Source organism: Dreissena polymorpha, chromosome 8 (genome assembly GCF_020536995.1).
Source record: "Dreissena polymorpha isolate Duluth1 chromosome 8, UMN_Dpol_1.0, whole genome shotgun sequence".
NCBI classification, from domain to species: Eukaryota; Metazoa; Mollusca; class Bivalvia; order Myida; family Dreissenidae; genus Dreissena; species Dreissena polymorpha.
In genome coordinates, this window is record NC_068362.1 from 66,396,570 (window position 1) to 66,419,604 (window position 23,035).

The window sequence follows — 23,035 nt, forward strand, 5'->3', positions numbered from 1 at the left end:
GATCTGATACGTCTAGAAACGGAACAGATAACTCGGTAAATATGTAAATTCCCGATTTCCTGGCGTGGGGCAATATAACTGAGTAAAAGTATGAATGTTGTTCTCTGCAAACATTGAAGAGGTATATATGTTAATACCCATTACATCTAAATAATGTATCAGTGCGCCAAGATATATTTTGTTTTGTTTTTATAAATTGTTTAAAGTTGTTTTTGTATTATTTTTGGGAGGGGCCGAAGTAAGAACACACGGTTTTCGGTATATGAGAAAATTAAGATATGATACCATTTTACGAAATATATTTTGGAATATATATGAAATTACACGTGCAGTTTAGGTTGAACCTCAAACTGACTGCAAAAATGAAATTCAATTCACAATCAGTTAGTTCATGCAAATGATTTCTCAAACATTTTGCTAGTAAAATAATGTTACAAACAATGTATAATATTACTCCAGTCACTTTACAAAACAGTGTTTACCTAGTGAGATCTCCACAGGAGCCCGAGGCGGTCATGTTGGTCTCCTTGTCGTCGGCGTCGGGACTCGCACGACTCTCCTGGCTGTCGACGGACCGGCGGGAGTCTTTGCCTGTTGCTGAATCAAAGGAAATACACGTGCAACATTATACCTATAGAGAGTATCATAAACGAATGGCCATCTTGAAAGAACACATACACGCTTTTTCATTACAGTTTTGATTGTAATTCTATGTTCTCTGTTCTCATTAAAAAATCCGATTTATTGCAGATAGGAACAGAAAATATGCTTTAAAATATTCCTGCTAAGTCAGACACAAGATTTGTTTTTGCAATCATTAACTGTGCCCATGCTCAAATTATGTAAAATCAAGTTACCGCTTTAATAAATAATACAAATTGCTTTGAAGTATTCCGCTTGAAGCAAACCCAAAATCAATGCGACAAGCCGTAGCAGACCCTAATTCAAAGCGCCTAGCAATAGCAGACCCAAATTCAAAGCGCCTAGTCGTAGCAGACCCACAATCGAAAAGCCTATCCGTAGTAGATCAACAATTAAAGCGCATAGCCGGAGCAGACCCAAAATAAAAGCGCATAGGACCTAGTAGACCCAAAATCAAAACGCCTAGCCGTAGCAGACCCAAAAATAAAGCACCTAGCCGTACCGTCCGTGATGACTGTGACGTCATCTTCGTCCTCATCGTCATCATCCTCGTAGTCAAAGTCCTGCGACGTGCCGCTCTCTGGAAGTACCATGCTGTAGTTCCGACTGAACGCCGACGCCTGAAAAACACAATTATATATACTTAACGAGAAATATGTTAGTTATTGCTATCCACATCATGCAGTGATCTTCTGCGAAGGGTAAAACTATTCTATATGTAAAAATGTACAATGCGTTTTTGTTATTCGATTACCAACGATATTATGTTGTGCAATATTGAAAGCTGAAACATTTGTATTTAGATGACCTTGATATTTCCCACTTTGTATCAATCAGAATTTTTCAGCATGTCGAATAAATGCATATTTTATGAAATAGTTGAATGAATTGAAGTAACTTTAACAGCATATTCATCTGATCTTATCACATACCCGTTTCGCGGCTCACATTCCCGTTTCACGGCTAACATACTCAATGCTTGCGTCGCCTACACCCTTCCCTCAGCTCACATACCGATTTCGCGGCTCACATACCCTTTTTACTGCTCACATACCCGTTTCGTAACTAAAATACCCGTTCCGCAGCTCACATACCCATTTCGCTGCTCAAATACCCGTTTCGCGGCTCTTATACCCGTTTTACGACTCGAATACCCGTTTTGCTGCTCGCATACCCGTTCGACGACTCGTATACCCGTGTCGCGGCTCTCATCCCCATTTGTTACGTCTTATATACCTGTTTCGCTGCTCGCATACCTGTTTCGCGGCTAAAATACCCGTTTCGCTGCTCGCATACCCATTTCACGACTCACATACCCCTTTTGGGGGCTCCCATACTCCTTTTGCGGCTCAAATACCCTTATCGCGACTCACATACCCGTTTCGAGGCTAAAAAAAACCGTGTTGCGACTTACATACCCGTTTCGCGGCTAACAAACCCGTTTCGCAGCTCACATACCTATTTCGCTGCTAAACTACCCGTTTCGCGGCTCACATAGCCGTTTCGCGAATCTCATATATTTTGCAGCTGACATGCCCGTTTCGCGGCTCTTATAGCCATTTCGCAGCTCAAATTCCCGTTTCGCGGCTCACATATTCGTTTCGCGGCTCACACACCAATTTCGCGGCTCACAAACCCGTTTCGCGGCTCACATACCCATTTCGCGGCTTACACACCCTTATTGCGACTCACATACCCGTTTCGCGGCTAACATACCCGTTCCGCGGTTCACATACACGTTTCTTGGCGCACATACCCGTTTCTAAGCTCACATACCCTGTTTTCGGCTCACCTACCAGTTTCGTGGCTCACACTAGTTAAGCGGCTCTTATATCCATTTCGCGGCTTTCATTCCCGTTTCGCGGCTCACATATGCGTTTCTCGGCTCACATATCGATTTCGTGGCTCACAAACCCGTTTCGCGGCTCAAATACCCATTTTGCGGCCTACAAACCCTTATTGAAACTCACATAACCGTTTCGCTGCTTACATACCCGTTTCGCGGCTCACACACCCGTTTCGCGGCGCACATACCCGTTTCGCGGCTTAAATACGAGTTTTCCGGCTAACATACCCGTTTCGCGGCTCATTACCCGTTTCACGGCTCACACACACAGTTCTCGGCTCACATACCCGTTTCTAACCTCACATATCAGTTTTCGGCTCACATTTCCGTTTCGCGACTCACATACCAGTTTTGCGGTTCACATTCCCGTTTTGCGGCTCACATACCTATTTTGCGGTTTAACTACCCGTTTCGCGGCTCAGATATCAGTTTCGCGGCTCCTATATCCATTTCGCGGCTTACATTCCCGTTTCGCGGCTCACATATCCGTTTCGCGGCTCTCATATCCGTTTCGCGGCTCACATACTCGTTTTGCGGCTCACACACCAATTTCGTGGCTCACAAACCTGTTTCGCGGCTCAAATACCCATTTTGCGGCTTACACACCGGTATTGCAACTTACATACCCGTTTCGTTGCTAACATACCCGTTTCGCGGTTCACATACCTGTTTCGCGGCTCACATACCCGTTTCGCGGCGCACATACCCGTTTCGCGGCGCACATACCGGTTTCTAGGCTCACATACCGATTAAGTGGTCTACATACGGATTTCGCTTCTCACACACCCTTTTCGAGGTTCGCAATCCCGTTTCGCGGCTCGCATACCCGTTTCGCGGTTCACATTCACTTGCGCGGCTCACAAACCCGTATCGCGGCTCACAAACCCGTATTGCGGCTAACATACGAGCTTCCCGGCTAACATACCCGTTTCGCGGCTTATATACCCGTTTCATTGCTCACATAACCAGTGCTCGGCTTACATACGCGTTTCAGGGCGCACATACCCGTTTCTAAGCTCACATACCTAGTTTTCGGCTCACATACCTGTTTCGTAGCTCACATACCGATTTCGCGGCTCACATACCGATTTCGCGGCTCACATACGGATTTTGCGGCTCACACACCCTTTTCGCGGTTCACATTTCGGTTTAGCGGTTCACATTCCCGTTTCATGGCTCATATACTTGTTTCGCGATTTTCATTCCCGTTTCGCGGCTCACATACCAGTTTCCCGGCTAACATACCGGTTTTGCGGCTCACACACCCTTTTTGCGGTTCACATTCCCGTTTCGCGGTTCACATTCCCGTTTCGCGGCTCATATACTAGTTTCGCGGTTCACATTCCCGTTTCGCGGCTCACATACCCGTTTCCCGGCTAACATACCGGTTTTGCGGCTCACACACCCTTTTTGCGGTTCACATTCCCGTTGTGCGGCTCACATACCCGTTTCGCAGCTCATATACCCGCTTCGCTTCTTACATACCCATTCGCGGCTCATATACCCATTTCGAAGCTCACATACCCATTTCGCGGCTCACATACCAGTTTTGCGGCTCACATACACATTTCGCGGCTCATACACCTTTTTCGCGGCTCACATACCCGTTTCGCAGTGGCGTGCTGGTCTCCTTCCTCCCATATTTTCTTGTTTTTGATGAGTATCTTGTACTTGAGTTGGTTTGGTGAGGGAAGCAGGGGGTCGTCTGTAAAGTCACTGTCAAATAGGAACTGAGTCACAAGCTGCTCACCGAACACCGACTGTAAGCGTTATAGAAAATTAGAAATACAGATAATTAAAGTTTACTTTTGAACATAGATATGTTTATAAAACGAGGTTAAGAACTGTTACCCAGAGCCTTCTTTATACGAACCGCGTCAGGGAAAATTGGTCATAATGCATGTGCGTAAATTGTCTCCCGGGTTAGCATGTGCAGTCCGCAAAATATAATCAGGAACGAAATTATTCGCTTATATAGAATTTGTTTATAAAGGAAGTATCTTCCAAAGACCTATAGATTATCTATAGGTCTTTGTATTTTCTAATCGAAAATCCTGCATAAGCGGAAAGTGTCGTTCCTGATTACTGTGCGGAATGCACAACTCATTTTTTAAAAAAACGTCCAAGGACAGCATGGTTCAAACGGACTTATACAGACATAACACGACGCCAGGAAAGTAATCACATGACTTAACTAAAGTTTGAGTGCAAGTTGTTTTCAAATATTCGGGTAAACAGATTAGTTGATAACACGAGGTGTTATTTCTTCAATGGATACCTGATGATAGCATATCTATTTTCATCACTTCGCAATTGACGAAATAAATCCATGAATATTATACGATGTGTTAAGAATAATATCTCCCTCATGTAAAGAACGAGAGTCTCTTCATTTGCGAAATATATGATTTGTGAACGTTCTGATGTGAGAAAACTATAACTCTACATACTCTGAATATCTGCGCCATTTTCTGCTGCTGCGCTATGCAACAGTGGTTTTCCAAGGAGAGAATCACGGGATACGGTGACGTAACGAACGCGCTACGGTTGATTGCCTCCACCACCAACTGAAGCGAAATGGTCAGAGGGGTCCAATTCAGCTTACCACTACATACGGTTTTTCTAAGCAAAATAGTGTTTTACAACCTCTGACAAGGCGCTAAAATAACCAGCAGGCGTAAACAAATGTCTGTGACCACTAAATCATATTGTTTGTCCATACCTTTAATTGTGTGTTCCATGTTGAATTTTAGATAATTTTTAATTATATAGGTGCATACTTTTGATTTTGTTGACCGTTTTGAGTTTTAGATAAAAAATTTCCCAAGTCTTTTAAATGGCTGTTATTTTAGTTACCATATTATCTACATGCAATCATGTTTAAACAAGCACATGTAGACTTAAATTAAGTAAAATTAAGCCAACACATAACTAAAATGAGAGATTTTGGATATTTCGGCAGTTTCTTCATATTCTTATTAACTTGTAAATTAAAAAAAAAAGTTAACGATAACAATTGTCTGTCCTCTACCTACCCTACGTTTCTGGTAATATAAGTTACACATGACTTTTTCCAAAACTACAATAGCATGTAATCATCAGCAATTTCGTTGTTTACTATCGTAAAGGCAAACAAATTCAGTGGAAGCACCGTCTATGTAAGAAATCTTCAAAATGTAACTTTTCCATAGAGTACAGGCTATATGACTTACGGTCCAAACATGTTTCATTTTCATAAATGAAGTATACAATACACTGACAATTTCCAGTTAAACAGTGTCATCGTTACCCTATGCAAGATACGACCTGGCAAAGTATAGTATTTAACAAAAACATGCGACAGCGTTTTAAAATGGGATCTTAAAATCACGTGTATGGTTATTTTATCGACAGAATGAGAACGTGTCCACATACCTTAAATGAGATCTGGTCAGTGAGCGTCCGTACGACTAGTGTATTAGCAAAGTAATGCTATTTTTGTTTTCTGTACTTTAATTGATTTTTTTCCAGAATAAGAATGATTCACCATACCTTGACTGACTTTTCTGCAGTTGCCTGTTAACGTCTGAGTGCCTATTTCATAGCCAAAATAAGGAGCATTTTCCCCATTACCTTAAATGATATCTTAGTAGTGAGCGTGTGGCCGTGATAAATGATTGGCATCCCGTCATCTCCGTCCCAGCAATCCAACTCCACGCAGCGACATCCGGTGAGCAAAATCTGTCAGATATAAATACGCCTAAAAACCACGTAACCCTAATAAGTGTTGAGAGTGAAGTTACTGTGTATTTTTTTCACCACACGCATCGTTTTGCAAATAAATTTTAGGTTCGCCTTTGGCAGATAAAGATATGCAAATCACTGGGAAAAGCAAATATATAGCTATATATATTAATAAAATGTGATTTGTTTCCTTCGTATTGAACATAATGTAACGGGGTCCAAATGCGCGATGTTTATGTTCTCCCCTATTTCACAAAATCGAATATAATGAAGAATACATATTTTTTCAAATATGGTTCAATGAATGTGCGTTAAGTATTTTCCCAGAATTAGCCTGTGCAGAGTGCACAGGCTTATCAAAGACGACACTCTTCGCTTTTATGGATTTTGTTTCATTTTAAAGGAGGCTTTTACTAAACGAAAATCCAGTGTATAAGGTAAGTGTTGTCCCTGATTAGCCCGTGAGGATCGCACAGGCAAATATGGGACGACACTTTACGCACATGCATTATGCCGAGTTTTCCCAGAACGAGGCTCAATCGGTAAGAAGCACTGCGCTGTCAATCAAGCGTAGGAAAGTTCATCTCCCTGCTCCGTCCCAGAGGATGAATTTTAAATGGTCACCCATAGTCCTACAATCCACTAGCATTAAGTACTAATAAATCCATTACTTCGGGGAAGTTAGTCGGGAGTATCGATTGAGTAGGTGCGAAGAGCACCGAAGTACTGCTGAACAAAGCACGGGAGGACATCCAAACAGATTATTAATTATGCTGAAGTAGTGTTTTTACCTGACTATAGAGTTCCACGGAGGAATCTCCTTTCAGCTGATGCGATGTGAGATATGTATTATGACTTGAGGCGATGTAGTAGTGGGATAGGGAATGGTCCATGTCCTGTAAATATACATACATGTACATATGAGCCTCTCATGTTTAATGCATGTGCGTAAAGTGTCGTCCAAGATTAGCCTGTGCAGTACGCACAGGCTAATCGGGGACGAAACTTTCCGACTATATTGGATTTTGGCTAAGAAGAGACTTTCTTGAAATGAAAAATATCATAAAAGCGGAACGTGTCTTCCCTAATTAGCCTGTGTGGACTGCACAGGCTCATCTGGGTCGACACTTTGCGCACATGCATTAAACCCCCTTTTCACAGCGCATGGTCCATATACATTAGGCACAGTTTGTTGAGTGGAACAAATTCAGTAACGAATAGTAATAGATTTGAGGGACAAAATGTACGACTGAAGGCGTCGTAGAACTGCGGTTAGAAATGATCCATATTCTGTAAAATACTACCGGTACACATTATTTCGAGGCCGTGTGTTTAACCTTTTTATGCCTAGCGTCTAGAAAAAAGACCTTGGCAAACAGCGTAGACCCAGATGAGACGCCGCATGATGCGGCGTCTCATCAGGGTCTGCGCTGTTTGCTTAAAGGAATTTCTGTAAGAAATGTTCTAAATATAGAAATAAATATACTAGTCATCCCTAATTTTGGAAACAAATTGATTTAATTTAGAAGGATGGGAGAGTCCACTAGGCATAAATGGGTTAAGATGAACCGCACTATTCATGTGAAAATGTGACGGATTGATATGTCATTAATTAATCATCAATTATGTGCTTAAATGTTACATATATGCATCCGTTCCACGCAAACACCAACCGAGTCTCGTCACTTAATGGTCATCGTGCCTTTATAATGCGAAATTGTATTACACTTATTTGTTGTTTCAGCTACAAGAGCTAATTCTGATGGGGGAGCTGCCGTGTTCCAATGACGAGGCGGCTACGTTAGCAGGGATCCAGCTCCATCTGGAGGAGGCGTGGCCAGAGAATGAGGTGACCAATCACGACGGTCCTTACAGGTGAGCGACCAATGGATGGTGTTATTAGAAAATCGTGTTGCACATCGGCTAATCAAGACGTTCGTAATAAAAATGTACGTTGTATAGTTGATACTATGGTGCTCTTTTTTAATGAATTAAGCCAACCAGGACATTATTTCGCAGTATTTCTTTGCCAGGAAACGTTTCAGGTAACTTTACAACCGTAATGTCATAGCGACCCCCCCCCCCCCCTATCAACACATAGCAAGCACTTTATCCAGCCCCTCCCCCCCCCCCACACACAGAAAATAGAAATAAATATACTACACATCCCTAATTTTGGAAGGAAATAAATTGATCCAATTGAGAAGCATGGGAGAGGCCATTTGGCATAAATGGGTAAATAGCGAACAAGAAATATCTTTAAAAAGATATTCGGCGTTATTGTTGTAATGTTTGCGACCAGTGAAAGGAGATGAAATGAATGACCATGTATTTGATGAAGGAAGTGAGTGATAATAATATATTTTAATGTATAAACTAATAAAAATGAAGAACAAGAAGAGGTGAAATCGTATATTTTATTGTCAATAAGTATTGTAATGACTAGGTTTTCATAATGGAACGAGTAATACATTAGTTTCAATAGGAAAAGAAAACATATTCGCCACTGAAAAACTATGAACATAATGTTGGTATGAAATAAAAGATGATGTGTTATAATGTGTACAGATGTTAGTAGAATGTAAACATAAAAGACTCAATATTGCAAGCATCATAGTGATATGATTTTTTTGCAGAAAAACAGAACTTTATATAAAAAATGAACGAAACAAAGTACAAAGAAACATAATTACACTAATAAAAGCAAATATGGATTATAATAAATCAAAACAGATATATTTCCAACACATATATATTTCCTAAGTATCGCGGGCTACCGCCCCAAACACCCGCTTTGTCGATAGTGGTAAACAACTGCGTACCGGTAAAGTGCAATCTAGCCTGTTTTTGTAGTGTTTAGTGTGAACGCTTCTGCATGTAAACAATATATTATTTTAATTGTACTGACATGTGATTAATGCTATTCTGCTTTGTAAACTAAGGAGAAACGTTTCGATGTAATGTTAAGAGGATGTTTTGTATCGTGACAGTTTTTTAATTTATAGTAATTTACATGTAATTTACAATATATTCATATTTCATTTTCAGATCAAGTGATATGCATCCAATGTTTTAGTCTGGGAACCAGACTACCGATGTTAACAGTGATTTTTGTATTATTAGCCAATGAACAATTCGGCTTTATTCATTTCGGATCTATCATGATGAAGGTCATCTAAGGTCAAAAGAGACGTTAAACAGCTACGCCGAAAAATACGAATCGCGAAATGTATGAGAACTGCATTGAAGAAATTGGCATGCGATAAAGCGGGTTTTTGTTGTATGAAAATTCCCGAACGAGTGAGATATTGAAATATCGGTTAACAGTGACGTACACATGACTCACAGGGTTACGAACGACTCGGATTGTGTGACCATCATTGCATTGTGAGAGAGAAACCTGTTTAAACTACAATAATACAAAATCGAACATCGTTTTTCTTCAATAAAAAACACCATCATAAATCAGAAATGTGGGCATATGTTGCATACTTGAGTCCTTTCTAACATCCCTAGTCTATTTAGTTCTTGCATATGTTACATTCGGTACATGATGACATAGCAATAAGATTTCAGGATATTCGCTCAACTGCTTAATCAAATTCCAGTCAGAAATCTGATAATGTTTGCAATCTATAACGATACTTAAAAATAAAAGTGTGTTAAAAAGTTAGAGTTTTTGGGCTAAAAATGACTAACACGATTTGTGTCGGTTGTTACCATGGTTACCTCGTCATTGTGCTTGGTTTTCTCGTACAGGTATGCGTAGTTGTCCTTGTCCATGAGATATTTGGCAAAGCCTTCGAACGACAGCAGGCCACTCTCCCTGAGGGCGGGATCGGGCTCGTGGCGCTAAAAATAGATACAACAGAACTCCATCCGCGGCGCTAAAAATAGATACAATAGAAGTCGATCCGAGGCGCTCAAAATAGATATAACTGAAGACGATCCGTGGCGCTAAAAACATATACAACAAAAGTCGATCGCAGTTGTGTCTACGCAGCCAATTCAGATCTTATGTGTTTTTCATACTGGGCTGCCGTAGAAAAGTAATTTGGGGCTGTCCAAATAGAGGCTTGGGGCTGTCCAAATAGAGCCTTGGGGCTGTCCAAATAGAGCCTTGGGGCTGTCCAAATAGAGCCTTGGGGCTGTCAAAATAGAGCCTTGAGCGTAAACGTGGTCTAGAGGTAACACATATTGGGGAAACAATACAGGTGTCGTAGATTCGAGCCCACAGTTAGCCTTAAATACTAACTCATGTTTCGCCTGAGATGTTAACTTGAAGGACTTAAAATCGGGCACTTTAAGATCGAGGTTCGTTTGCAGCGCGTTGTCTCCTCTATCTCGCACGCACAGAAGTACGCATAAAATGTAAATTGTAACTATGATACCAAAAAGGAGCGCAAATAAACTTTCGGTTCCTCTCTCGTAAATAAAAATTATTTGTAAAGCAGTAAAGCTCATTCCCCTCTAAAAATACATAAAAAACTATTCGCTCAATGTAAGTTGAACACTATTGGAGATCGAGAACGTAAACCCTTAGCAGTCACGCATATGTGTGAAAATATCGAACGGTTTGTGAAGACATCTCTCAGTCACGTTGTTTCCACGTACCCGTATAAGTGCCAGGATGTCGGCGTCATCAAGGTGTTCCTCCTGGTACTCCTCTAAGAACTCCCGGAATATCTTCAGGGTAAGACATCTAAAGGAAAATATAATAAACGAGTCGCGATATGAGAGAATGGGATTTCATGCAAGTGCGTCAATGCTCGCCCCAGATTAGCATGTGCCGTCCACAGAGAATAATCAGGAACGACAATTTCCGCCTAAACTAGTTTTTTGGCTTCCTTTTATACTAAATATTTAACAAACGTGTTAAGTGTCGCCCCAGATTAGCATGTGCCGTCCACAGAGAATAATCAGGAACGACAATTTCCGCCTAAACTAGTTTTTTGGCTTCCTTTTATACTAAATATTCAACAAACGTGTTAAGTGTCGCCCCAGATTAGCATGTGCCGTCCACAGAGAATAATCAGGAACGACAATTTCCGCCTAAACTAGTTTTTTGGCTTCCTTTTATACTAAATATTCAACAAACGTGTAAAGTGTCGCCCCAGATTAGCATGTGCCGTCCACAGAGAATAATCAGGAACGACAATTTCCGCCTAAACTAGTTTTTTGGCTTCCTTTTATACTAAATATTCAACAAACGTGTTAAGTGTCGTTCCGGATTAGCATGTGCCGTCCACAGAGAATAATCAGGAACGACAATTTCCGCCTAAACTAGTTTTTTGGCTTCCTTTTATACTAAATATTCAACAAACGTGTTAAGTGTCGTTCCGGATTAGCATGTGCCGTCCACAGAGAATAATCAGGAACGACAATTTCCGCCTAAACTAGTTTTTTGGCTTCCTTTTATACTAAATATTCAACAAACGTGTTAAGTGTCGCCCCAGATTAGCATGTGCCGTCCACAGAGAATAATCAGGAACGACAATTTCCGCCTAAACTAGTTTTTTGGCTTCCTTTTATACTAAATATTCAACAAACGTGTTAAGTGTCGCCCCAGATTAGCATGTGCCGTCCACAGAGAATAATCAGGAACGACAATTTCCGCCTAAACTAGTTTTTTGGCTTCCTTTTATACTAAATATTCAACAAACGTGTTAAGTGTCGCCCCAGATTAGCATGTGCCGTCCACAGAGAATAATCAGGAACGTCAATTTCCGCCTAAACTAGTTTTTTGGCTTCCTTTTATACTAAATATTCAACAAACGTGTAAAGTGTCGCCCCAGATTAGCATGTGCCGTTCACAGAGAATAATCAGGAACGACAATTTCCGCCTAAACTAGTTTTTGGCTTCCTTTTATACTAAATATTCAACAAACGTGTAAAGTGTCGCCCCAGATTAGCATGTGCCGTCCACAGAGAATAATCAGGAACGACAATTTCCGCCTAAACTAGTTTTTTGGCTTCCTTTTATACTAAATATTCAACAAACGTGTAAAGTGTCGCCCCAGATTAGCATGTGCCGTTCACAGAGAATAATCAGGAACGACAATTTCCGCCTAAACTAGTTTTTTGGCTTCCTTTTATACTAAATATTCAACAAACGTGTTAAGTGTCGTTCCGGATTAGCATGTGCCGTCCACAGAGAATAATCAGGAACGACAATTTCCGCCTAAACTAGTTTTTTGGCTTCCTTTTATACTAAATATTCAACAAACGTGTTAAGTGTCGTTCCGGATTAGCCTGACTTTGGACTGCAAAGGTTTTGGAACAACACTTTTGTGCACATGCATTTAACCCCGTGTTCTCATAGCTCGACTCAAAAGGAGTGGATATTTCAAATAAATAACTCGCGGAATATCGCCAAGGTAAGACTTTTCAAAGCAAGGACAATATATTGAGCGACATTTAAAATCAAGAGCCCGCAGAATATCTGGGTCAGACATCTGAAAACAAGGCTTATATATGGAGTGACGATTATAAATCAAGAACCTGCGAAATATTTTCTTGGTTATAATCTCAAAACAAGCTTAATATATGGGCGGCAATTCTAAATAAGGAATTCGCAATATCTCCGGGGTTAGATATCTGAAATTTAGGTCAATATATGGAGTTGAAATTTCAGGGACTCGCGAAATATCGCAACGGTCATTCTTCTGTAATGGTGGACCATTTATCAAGGGACATATTTTTAAAAAAAGTATGTATATATGCGGAATTCATTGATTTGTTAGAATACACATTTATAAGGCTATGTGTATGTTCCCAATCACCTTGTGAAATCGGCGTCATACCCGACCGTCTTTTTTACATTCATTGCGAACATGTATTATTTTCAATTGCCACTCTCATTTAACCTGATATATTAATATATACATAAACACTGCACAAACTTGATTGTATCTGTATACAATTAAAAATTAATGATATATGTACCTTTAAGACACTAGACGATTAACCACAGGGCGTCTGTTGTTTGAAGTATTGTCTTCCATAGGTAAGCTATTATAACATCCAAAATATTCACTCGCTACAAATATTACTTCGAATTACGTTAACTATCCCAAAAGTGTGTAAATACCAATAGCGACATCATTACTGACCTGTTTTGCGACATCATTACTGACCTGTTTTGCGACATCATTACTAACCTGTTTTACGACATCATTACTGACGTGTTTTACGACATCATTACTGACCTGTTTTTCGACATTATTACTGACCTGTTTTACGACACCATTACTGACCTGTTTAACGACATCATTACTGACCTGTTTTGCGACATCATTACTGACCTGTTTTGCGAGGTGTCCACACCCGCCGAGTTCTCGAAGATGCTCGCTACAGCTATTGCGTCACAGATCTTCCGGCGCTGAATATACGAGTTGTCCGTGGAATGACTGAGATCATAGGTCGTGTTGCGCGTGAGAATATCTGCGAGATGGAGATCAAGCACACGGTACAAAATGTGAGAGAGATATCATTCACATGGCCTAGAAAGTATGTTGAGCGTGATAATAACTGCGAGAGGGAAATAAAAGACTCGATGCAGTGTTTGAAAGTGGTAGCAATCACAATGGCTGTGGCCAAATCTTTTATTGCTCGCGAGAATATAAGCAAGAGGGAGTTAACATTAAATATATAGAAGTAATCACATTCTGTGTACGGGAGATCAATCAGTTGTAGTTTGCTAAATCACATAATTATACAGAAAGAAGAACATCACTTGTCTTTATATTTTACAACATATTTTTATATGTTCTATTTTCAGTCAAGCCGTTGTAATGCAGCAAACGTTACAATAAACTGAAATAAGCATAAGCCCGACCATGATAATGTTACCAAATCAAATCACATAAGTAAATATATCGAATGACGCATTGCAAATAACAAAATAAATATATCGTGAAAACATGAAACAAGATTTAACATTTGCAAGATGAAAGGCTAAAGAAGTCATTATATTATATATGAAAGACCTACTTGCGTCACTGGTTATGGAATGACTGACTGGTCGGCTCGGCTGCTTTGGTCCCGTCGGCTTGGCGACCGCGAATTGTTCAAAGAGATCCCGTAGGTCCTTCCGGCTGCGCAGACAGAACGACCGGAAGAGGTCCAAAAAGTCGAAGAAAGACAACCGAGTGGAATGTGTGATAGGGTTATTCTTGTTCTCGCCGAATATGTGCTTCCCCAGGACACTACTTCGTCGCCGGGAGCGGTAGCGCTTTACGTAGCTTGCCGCGCAAGGGTGACTCAGCGACCGTGACGTCGGCATTTCTTTCGGTGACGTCATATTGACGTTGATGTCGCTGTTCGTGTCGCACGTGGTACCGCTGCTAGTGGTGCTCATGCGGTTGCCCCGGGAGACGGGACTCGGCGAACGCTTGGAACGTTTGCTGAGGCTTGAACTAGAGCTGTCGCGCTGTTGGAATGGTTTAGGACTCGCCTCCTGTTGACGACAATCAAATAAGATTCAGCAATAACAATGACGTGTGGATAAAATGATCTTTCAACGAGCCTTTAGATTAAAGAGCATTAATTGAGCAAACGATGCTGTACAATCACAATTGTTGACGCTGTGAATCGTATTAAAAGTTTGCCAGTACATACTGATTGCAAATGTGAAAAGAAGAAATATGATAATAAATTAAAGTCATCGAAGATGCGAATGAATTGGCACTGTTTGTATAACTAGTTCAAATATGAATTACCTGGAATTTTTTATTTACCCAAACACACTCATGATTTAAAAAACTATGTTACATCAAACGCGATTTAAAGCAACACAAAAAATCGCATCCATAAACCACAAACCTTGGAAGGCTGCAGCGAGCTGGATTTTTTCTTTGTAAAGATACCGGACCCCGCGAAGCTCGAGGTTCTTTTGAAAGACGAGGTGCTGTCGGACAGGGAACCCACTTGCGGCCCGCCTACCGTCCAGCGCCGACCTCCGAATACCTGGAAATAGGGGCCAAAATAAGAGTCTGGACCATGCCCATTTATGTCATGATTTTGTAATCGATATAATGCTATTAAACAGGAGAAGACTTCATATTAGAAAATGCCTTTAATTTATAAGTTGCTGACCATTGTGTGAATAAATAGTTTTATAGTTAGCTGCTCTAACAAGTTAATGATGTTCAAATTATAAAATCATGTTGTAAGCAGAACACATTTGATTTAACATACATTTTTATCGAAAAATTGCTCCGTAGTACAACGTAAGTTATTATATCCTTATAAATGCATTTTGTGAATGCAGCCTGATTATAAAAACGATCCGAACATGCTATAACCCCGCAGATAAGTCGGTTGAATACTTAAATGGGGCACAATATAATCAACTTGTACCCGTATTGCCTCGGCTGGCGTTGGACCCTGACACTTTTCATTGTCATAGTACAACTGCAGGTACTGCATCTTCAGCCACTGTATACGCTTGTCGGTCTGTCTGTGCAGTTTCTTCACCGCATGGCATATAGTCGTCAGTCCCTGATACCACATTTTCGCCACGAGATTTGGTCCCACAAAATAAATGTGCTTATTTTCCGCCAACGAGCTCCCGTAGGTAAGGCACAGGCAATTTTTCCCGGGCGTCAGGCCGTCCAGTCCGTACCGCTTGGACGTCGTCGTCAGGTCGATATCGTCCTCGTGACACAACGTGATGTTCTTCAAGCTGGCGAGGTCAAGGTAACCCTCTTCCATGGCTTCGTAGACGTAATCCCCGCCGCAGTAGCGCGTATACATCGCCTGAATGGAGCTGTAGTCAAAATCACCCCGAAGATAATAGTCCGGGAGGCTGGTGACGTTACCGCTGAGTGCGCTCCAATTCGGCTTCTTCCACGTCAGCGTTATGTTGTCCGCCTCAAGTCTCAGAAAGCACATGCACACGCGGCCGCTCTCTTCCTCCAGGTGAACGACGGTACTTCCGTGGTTCATGAACTGCAGACACTGGTGGCTGAGGCCCGCGAACGAGGGCGTGATCAGCATGACGTAATGGCCGCTGCCGAGCGGTTTGATTGGCTGATACGACTCAAAGTCGAGCTCCGCCTCGCTCTCTTGTGTCTCGTTGGGTTCGCTGAGAAACACCTCGTCGTTGACATTGGTCCTGAAATTTAGCGCAAATGTGGTTTCATATCAACTATATATATGTTTAACTACGAGTATATATATATCAGTGTTTAAGGGAAATCTGTTCATACCTCAATGTTGGAACCATTGTAAGTATTAGTTCCAAACAAAATGTTATAAAAACAGTCTTTGAAACTATCAAAAGTTTTTGCGCATATCCATCGATCAATCAATGGGTATGTCTGGCGTTTTTTTTTAAATTTATTAATTAACTTGTTAATAATTCATAAAATATTTTGTATTCATTTGGTCGTTCGTTCATTCATTCCAATTAATAAATTAATTCTTTCATTAATTTATTTACTCATGCATCCATGCACTCATTCATTCATCCACAACAACAAAAAGAACAAGAATTAAAAGCATGTGTAATTCAACACAAGAACACACAGAAACCATACCAAGTTCCTCAGTACCATGCGAAATCTATCAAAAACAATCAAACACACTACCAGTCGTTGGAGCAGCCTGTAGTGTCGGGGGTGTCGATGTTCCGGTTATGATACTGGAAGAGCCGGATGTCGTTGAGGATTGCATGCGCCTTCTTCAGCTTGTCCATGTTTATAATTCCGCCGACGCCGACGCGGGTGAGGAAGCGGTCCTCCCCGTGGAAGTCAGCTATAAACTGAGAGAAGAGGAGAAAGGAAAAACTTTTTTTTTATTATTCACAGAATTCTATTAAATACTGTGTGGTCAGAAACCGGTGCTTCCCGTGGAAGTCGGTGATAAACTGACGGGGAGTTTTTTTTTAATGTTTAAATTTTTATTTTGAACAAAAAAAAAGCTGCTGTAAAGTTTCAGTTGATGTTTTAAAAATGCAAAAGATTTTCAATTTTATCATATTGTTAGCAAAATTATATATTTTGAGTAAAGAGTAGCATAACAGCACACCAAATATAAGTCGTTTATGAACATATCTTCCGAATAAGCTTAAAATATAGAAAGCAGTCCCCACCGTGGAAGTCAGCGATGAACTAAGATGATGAGAAATGATAAATATATTTGAGCCTCACGCTGTGAAACGGGCTATAAATGCATGTTCGAAAATTGTCGTCCTAAATTAGCCTGTGCAGTCCACATAGGTTAATCAGGGACGAAAATTTCCGCTAAAACTAGATTTTTTTCTAAAATGTAATTTTATAAAATGAACAATAGCTGTGTTTGTGAAACACAATGCCCCCTACTTGGCCGCTTTGAAGCCATATATTTGACTTTTGACCTTGAAGGATGACCTTGACATTAACCTTTCACCATTCAAATGTGCAGCTCCATGAGATACACATTCATGCCAAATATCAAGTTGCTATCTTCAATATTGCAAAAGTCATGACCAAGGTTAAAGTTTGACGCAAACAAACTAACAAACCAACAAACAGACAGGGCAAAAACAATATGTCCTCCAGTATAGACTGAGGGACATAAAAAAGAATCAGACGAATCCAAATCATGTGTGACAGGTTCATAAAAAAAGAGATTATAAGTGGTGATGAGTGACCGATGCGGTTATAAACTGCGATCCATTTTATTGATGGTCACTATAAAAACAACTCAGAAAAACAAAAAATATCATCCTACTAATTGTTATTTCCCATCACATAGACGAACACATTACCAATCGGCACTATTTTCAATTCCAGACTCATAAATATTCCAACACTCTTAAATAAAAAATCTCAGTGAAAAAAAAACACGAAATAAATCCCAGCATACCTCCACGGCGTGGTCACCATCACTCGGCAGCACGACGATGCTTGGCGATGACATCACGACGGACCGTATGTCGCGGAGGAATCCGCCGAAGAACGGGACTACTTTGCAGTCGCGGATGTCTAATGCGGCACTCACGGCGTCCTTGTACTCCATAGACGGCTCGCGGGAAAACATGGCCGCCGACAGAGTGTGAAGCGTAGATAAATCCTCGTCGCTTAACAACAGCCAAAACGGTTTCAGCTTCTCAGATCTAAAATGATCAATGGACAGTTTATTGACGTTACTGTTTGTAATGACATTTTCAATTCCTGCTTTGAATGTTGCTGGAAGTGGTAATTTTTCGCTTACAATGTTGTTGGTTGTGGTAATTTGAGTTCTTTTTAAATGTATTAAAAGTATTGTATCCTCTACAAAATTGTACCATAAAAGGTTACCATTTGACTCATTATGAAAAGTCATTTTATTGACGTGTTATGATGGCGCCTACAAAGACCTATAGCACAAAGCAAATTGTCAAAACAAATAAGCAAATTGTTCCTTAACCAAAAGCAATTACGCATAAATCAATTACTTTCAGAAAACTGCAGGAAATTCCGAAGAAGCTCATTTCCGAGTTGTCCGACTTAATCACGTCTTATGGGAATATTTCTTATCGCCCAAGGATACATATGCGATGGTAACTTTCACTTTGTGTAACAGCTTAAATAGTTTGCAGCTTTCAACTCGACGTTGATTGCATTTTGCGATGCCGCCCAAAAGTCATGAATCAACACACAGGCAAAATGTCGGATGTTACCATACTGTATTGATTCTTACGGATCTTTCACTTTGCCCTGGGTAAATCGGATGTTTTCTGATTTTCCGATGTCCGAATATTTGCTAAAATATTATACCGGTGAAGGGGAATGGAACGCGAACATACAAGCGCAAATGTTAACACTTTCCTGGATAACCAAATTACAAGGAATTTCAAGAAGTAATCATAACAGTTTAAGAAACACACATTCTGGCTTGAAAAAATGATAACATGAGTTATGCACTTTAAAATAATTGCTAAAAGGTGCCGGTACTTTACACAAGTACAGTATACATATTGCGCGTCTTATGTTAGTGTAATAAAGTATACCATTGTACGCAAAATGTTTATTTTTAACCGAATACTTACTTCAGGCCAGCCAGTATTTCCATAGCCGAGTTGAAGTTTCCCAAACACCAGCAGTAATGTAGAAGTCGCAAAATACAGGACAATACCGCTTTCCGGTTGTCGTGCGTGGGTTGCGTAATAATCAGCTGTGTTATCCACGTGCTCACCTGAAATGAATTATAATCTCATTCATTGAAGGGTTACAAGAAAAGATACGTTTCTGGAGGGCTGACCGTGAAATAATTGTATCTCAAAAAGAAACATTCAGCAGAAAAAAAAAAAACTTTTACACTTGACCAGCCATGCGTTACATGCCTCGTTGAATCGATGAATCAAGTCCTCAACCTTGGACACCTTGTTCGTGGCGCCCGCGGCGGTCCCGCGGCTGAGATCGAGTGTCACCTGGCGAATGTAGTCGGCTGGTGGAACCCCAAGAAAGAGTTCCGCCTCCATGTTGGTGAGCAACACGGCAACCTCTTCCGGAAACTGTAGGATTTTCTGGAGGCCGTCAAGCTCCTTCGAATATTTGGAACTTCCACCGTTGTTCGGTGCGAGCGTCAGCTGCTTCCGCTGGAAGTCTGAAAGTAAAAAAGACACTGGGTGAATAGATGTCGATGCCGGATTTATTTGTGTAAATAGTTTATAGATATAAATGGTAATTATTATAACAGTTTAGGTGAACTAGTATATTATCAACAGTCCAAAACAAGGTTAAACATTTATACTTATGATACGCTGTAGTATTACAGTAGTACGACTGTTTTTTATGACAATTCTTAAAAGCAATACTAATAAAGGCCCTTTTTGTTTATGAATGTGGGTTTATATGTTTAAAGTGTGTTCAATATTTGACAATTTAAAGATATTGCAAAAGACAGACAGAGAGACAGACATACAGACAGACAGACAGACAGACACACAGACACACACACACAGTTAGACAGACAGACAGACACACAGACAGACACACAGACAGACAGACAGACAGATTTGCAAAAACGTTCGAGTACTACGAATATAAACGCATTACACCTAACAGTGGATGTGATCGCAGATATAAACTTGTAACCGCTGTTACATATTTGTTATCGTGGTTATAAATATTTCATCGCAGTCATAATTATAAGTGTAACAGTGGTAAAAACATTATTCCACGTTTTCAAACATTATTACGGTAAAAATATCATTACCGCATAATCCTGTGTTAATTTATTACCGTGGGTCGTTCAACAAATCATGGTTCGCGATACAAAATCAAAATCATACTCCTTACCGAACTCAAAACTCTCCCGTCGCAGAGTGCTACTGTTCAAGAAGCGCCCATGCATATCCAGTGCGTCCCACAACACCGCTGTCACAGACTTCAGACTGTCCGGCGAGAGCATGGAGAGTGTCCAGGTTTTCGCGCCACGAAATTCGAGAACCAGTCCGTCGTGCGATTTTCCGCTTCCCGTCCGCCATTCGTCCAAGTCGCTTATGTTCTGGGTCTTCGCCAGGCATTTGGATTTGTTGTCCAGTAGGATGACCTTCTCGCTTGAAATGCCAAGCAACCGACTAACCTGAAAGTGTGGCGGACGATATATAGGTCTACTACAACTCGAGTGACAGCTTTTCACACCTGTGTGATTTGTACATATATCTTAAGTTATGCCACCTGCAGCACCCGATTGTATAAACAGTTAAACCGGCGGTTAACCACATACCGGCGGTTAAAAGTCGGTAACATGTTGGTTACTGGTCGGTAAGCGTTTGTATAAAATTTGGTTAGTTATACCGATCGGTTAAAACCCAGTTAAAACAAACCCTGCTTCCCTAGGTGGGTAAATACAAGTAACCGAGGAGTAAGTTACACAAAATGGCCGCGGCGCGCGACATTATAAAAGCGAACCATCGACGACCTTCACAATTTCGACGAGTAAACAACAAATTGCAGCGACTGACACTTTATTTGACTTAATTTACAGGGCAATACGATTTCCGACTTCGGACGACGAATTTAAGGACGCACAGAACGTGTTTCTTATATTATGTTATGGGTATGCCGTGTGTGATCCGATGCATCAATGGCGCCCATGTTAAAATCATTTCTCCGAGAACAGGGAACAACAAAAGTACAAACAAAAAACAAAACACGTTCGAACTAGTATCTTACCTTTAATAGTCCTTTAAAATCCATAAATGATCCATTTAATTCAATAATTGACGAGTTTGCATCTAGGGTCTTTGATAATTATTTTAGCATAGTTAAATAAAGACCCTTATGCCATCATATCATTATATTCAAATGAGAACTCAATAAACTTTCTTCTTCGTCACACGCTACGTCATGTACTCTATGTACATTACTGCTGTTAAAATGAACCGGAGCAGTTTATCAAATGTGTCGTGTTCTGAGAAAAATGGGCATAATGCATGTGCTTAAAGTGTCGTCCCATATTAGCCTGTGCAGTTCGCACAGGCTAATCAGGGACAACACTTTCCGCTTTTATGACATTTTTTTGTTAAATGAAGTCCCTTCTTAGCAAAAATCAAAGTGTCGTCCCTGATTAGCCTGTGCGGTCTTAACAAGCTAATCTGGGACGACACTTTACGCACATGCATTATGCCCAGTTTTCTCAGAACACGACACAAATAATAGCCGTTGGTGAACTCGGTTGCATTTGCAGATTTCCGCATACAAAGATATATTTAAACTTGAACAATGTTGTGTTTGTCTAAGGTAAATTCCCTTATTGTACAAGAATGTAAGTGAGTTTATTGTAAACATAAGCCAAATTAGAAGAAAAGTCTAGCATGTTACGACGACCATGTATAATTTTTATGTTACATCTAGAACAACAAGAATAGACGTCTTTGTAAGCACTCTCTTGCAGTTTGGAAGCACCAGAGATTCCGCTAAATGATGCAAATCCCGACATCATTATCAATTTGTCCCTGGTCATTTTGATGAACTCATAGTTAAAATTTACACTTTATTTTATTGTGAATTCATTTGTAAATGAATTTGATAGAAAAAATACATGTCGCTGTTTATAAGCGTGACACTTCGCGCGAAAATTACGTCATTAGAAAATGCATTGTGGGAATGTTTTAGTTAAAGTTACCGGTGGTTATATTCTACTATGCGCGGTTAGGTTACTTTGCGGTATATCGTGTTTATACAATCGAGTTACCTTTAAGGTTACTATACCTGAATAACCGCAAACTTACCAAGGTTTGAATGCTACCGAGCGGTAGCTTTAACCAGCGTTTATACAATCGGGTGCTGGTGTTGCGGAGTTATGGTACCGCTTTTTCCCGAACTCGATGCCGTTGATTGAGGTACGGCAATCGCAAAAATAGCTATTGATTCGTAATTACTAAATTCAATTGTTTAAAAGTAACACATTAACTGAATGGATTTGACTAAAGCCTACGTCGTACGTCGTTAACGTTTACAACAATATGGGTGTCAATAGCTGTCTATATTCCCAAATAGCGAAATATGACGGTTGCAATCGACCAGCGTACAGATGTATTTATAATACAATTTTATTTATAAATACGTATTGTTTTTATGTTCATTATTATTAAAAGATTTGTAAGACAACTGCTTAGCGAAATAGTGCCACACAAACATTCTTTCACAAAATATGATGTTCAATACATTTTCTGTCAATGCCATTTCTGGTTTCTCTGATACAGGTTCGTCGTGGAATGTCTAATTTGTAATAGTTTCGGACACATAAACGTGTTACATTGAATTGATATCGCACGTTATTAACTTATATTATTGTCGTTGTAGGGAATTAACTCGGTAAATCGATGTCTCATTTCAATAATCAATACAT

At 40.3% G+C, this 23,035-nt stretch overlaps 1 protein-coding gene across 1 annotated transcript in view; it reads right to left on the reverse strand.

Moving 5' to 3' along the window:
* Positions 1-23,035, reverse strand: part of LOC127841745 (1-phosphatidylinositol 4,5-bisphosphate phosphodiesterase epsilon-1-like) — a 95,839-nt gene that overhangs the window by 15,312 nt on the left and 57,492 nt on the right. Inside the window, exons 11-27 of the mRNA XM_052370800.1 lie at positions 20,479-20,764; positions 19,521-19,783; positions 19,227-19,372; positions 18,062-18,311; positions 16,804-16,976; positions 15,572-16,328; positions 15,035-15,178; positions 14,204-14,669; positions 13,516-13,654; positions 10,826-10,913; positions 9,941-10,063; positions 7,003-7,107; positions 6,101-6,208; positions 4,939-5,055; positions 4,093-4,248; positions 1,145-1,262; positions 483-597 (exon numbers count right to left, since the gene is read on the reverse strand). Coding sequence (XP_052226760.1) covers positions 483-597; positions 1,145-1,262; positions 4,093-4,248; positions 4,939-5,055; positions 6,101-6,208; positions 7,003-7,107; positions 9,941-10,063; positions 10,826-10,913; positions 13,516-13,654; positions 14,204-14,669; positions 15,035-15,178; positions 15,572-16,328; positions 16,804-16,976; positions 18,062-18,311; positions 19,227-19,372; positions 19,521-19,783; positions 20,479-20,764 — 3,554 coding nt within the window. The remainder of the gene's footprint in view (positions 1-482; positions 598-1,144; positions 1,263-4,092; positions 4,249-4,938; positions 5,056-6,100; positions 6,209-7,002; positions 7,108-9,940; positions 10,064-10,825; positions 10,914-13,515; positions 13,655-14,203; positions 14,670-15,034; positions 15,179-15,571; positions 16,329-16,803; positions 16,977-18,061; positions 18,312-19,226; positions 19,373-19,520; positions 19,784-20,478; positions 20,765-23,035) is intronic.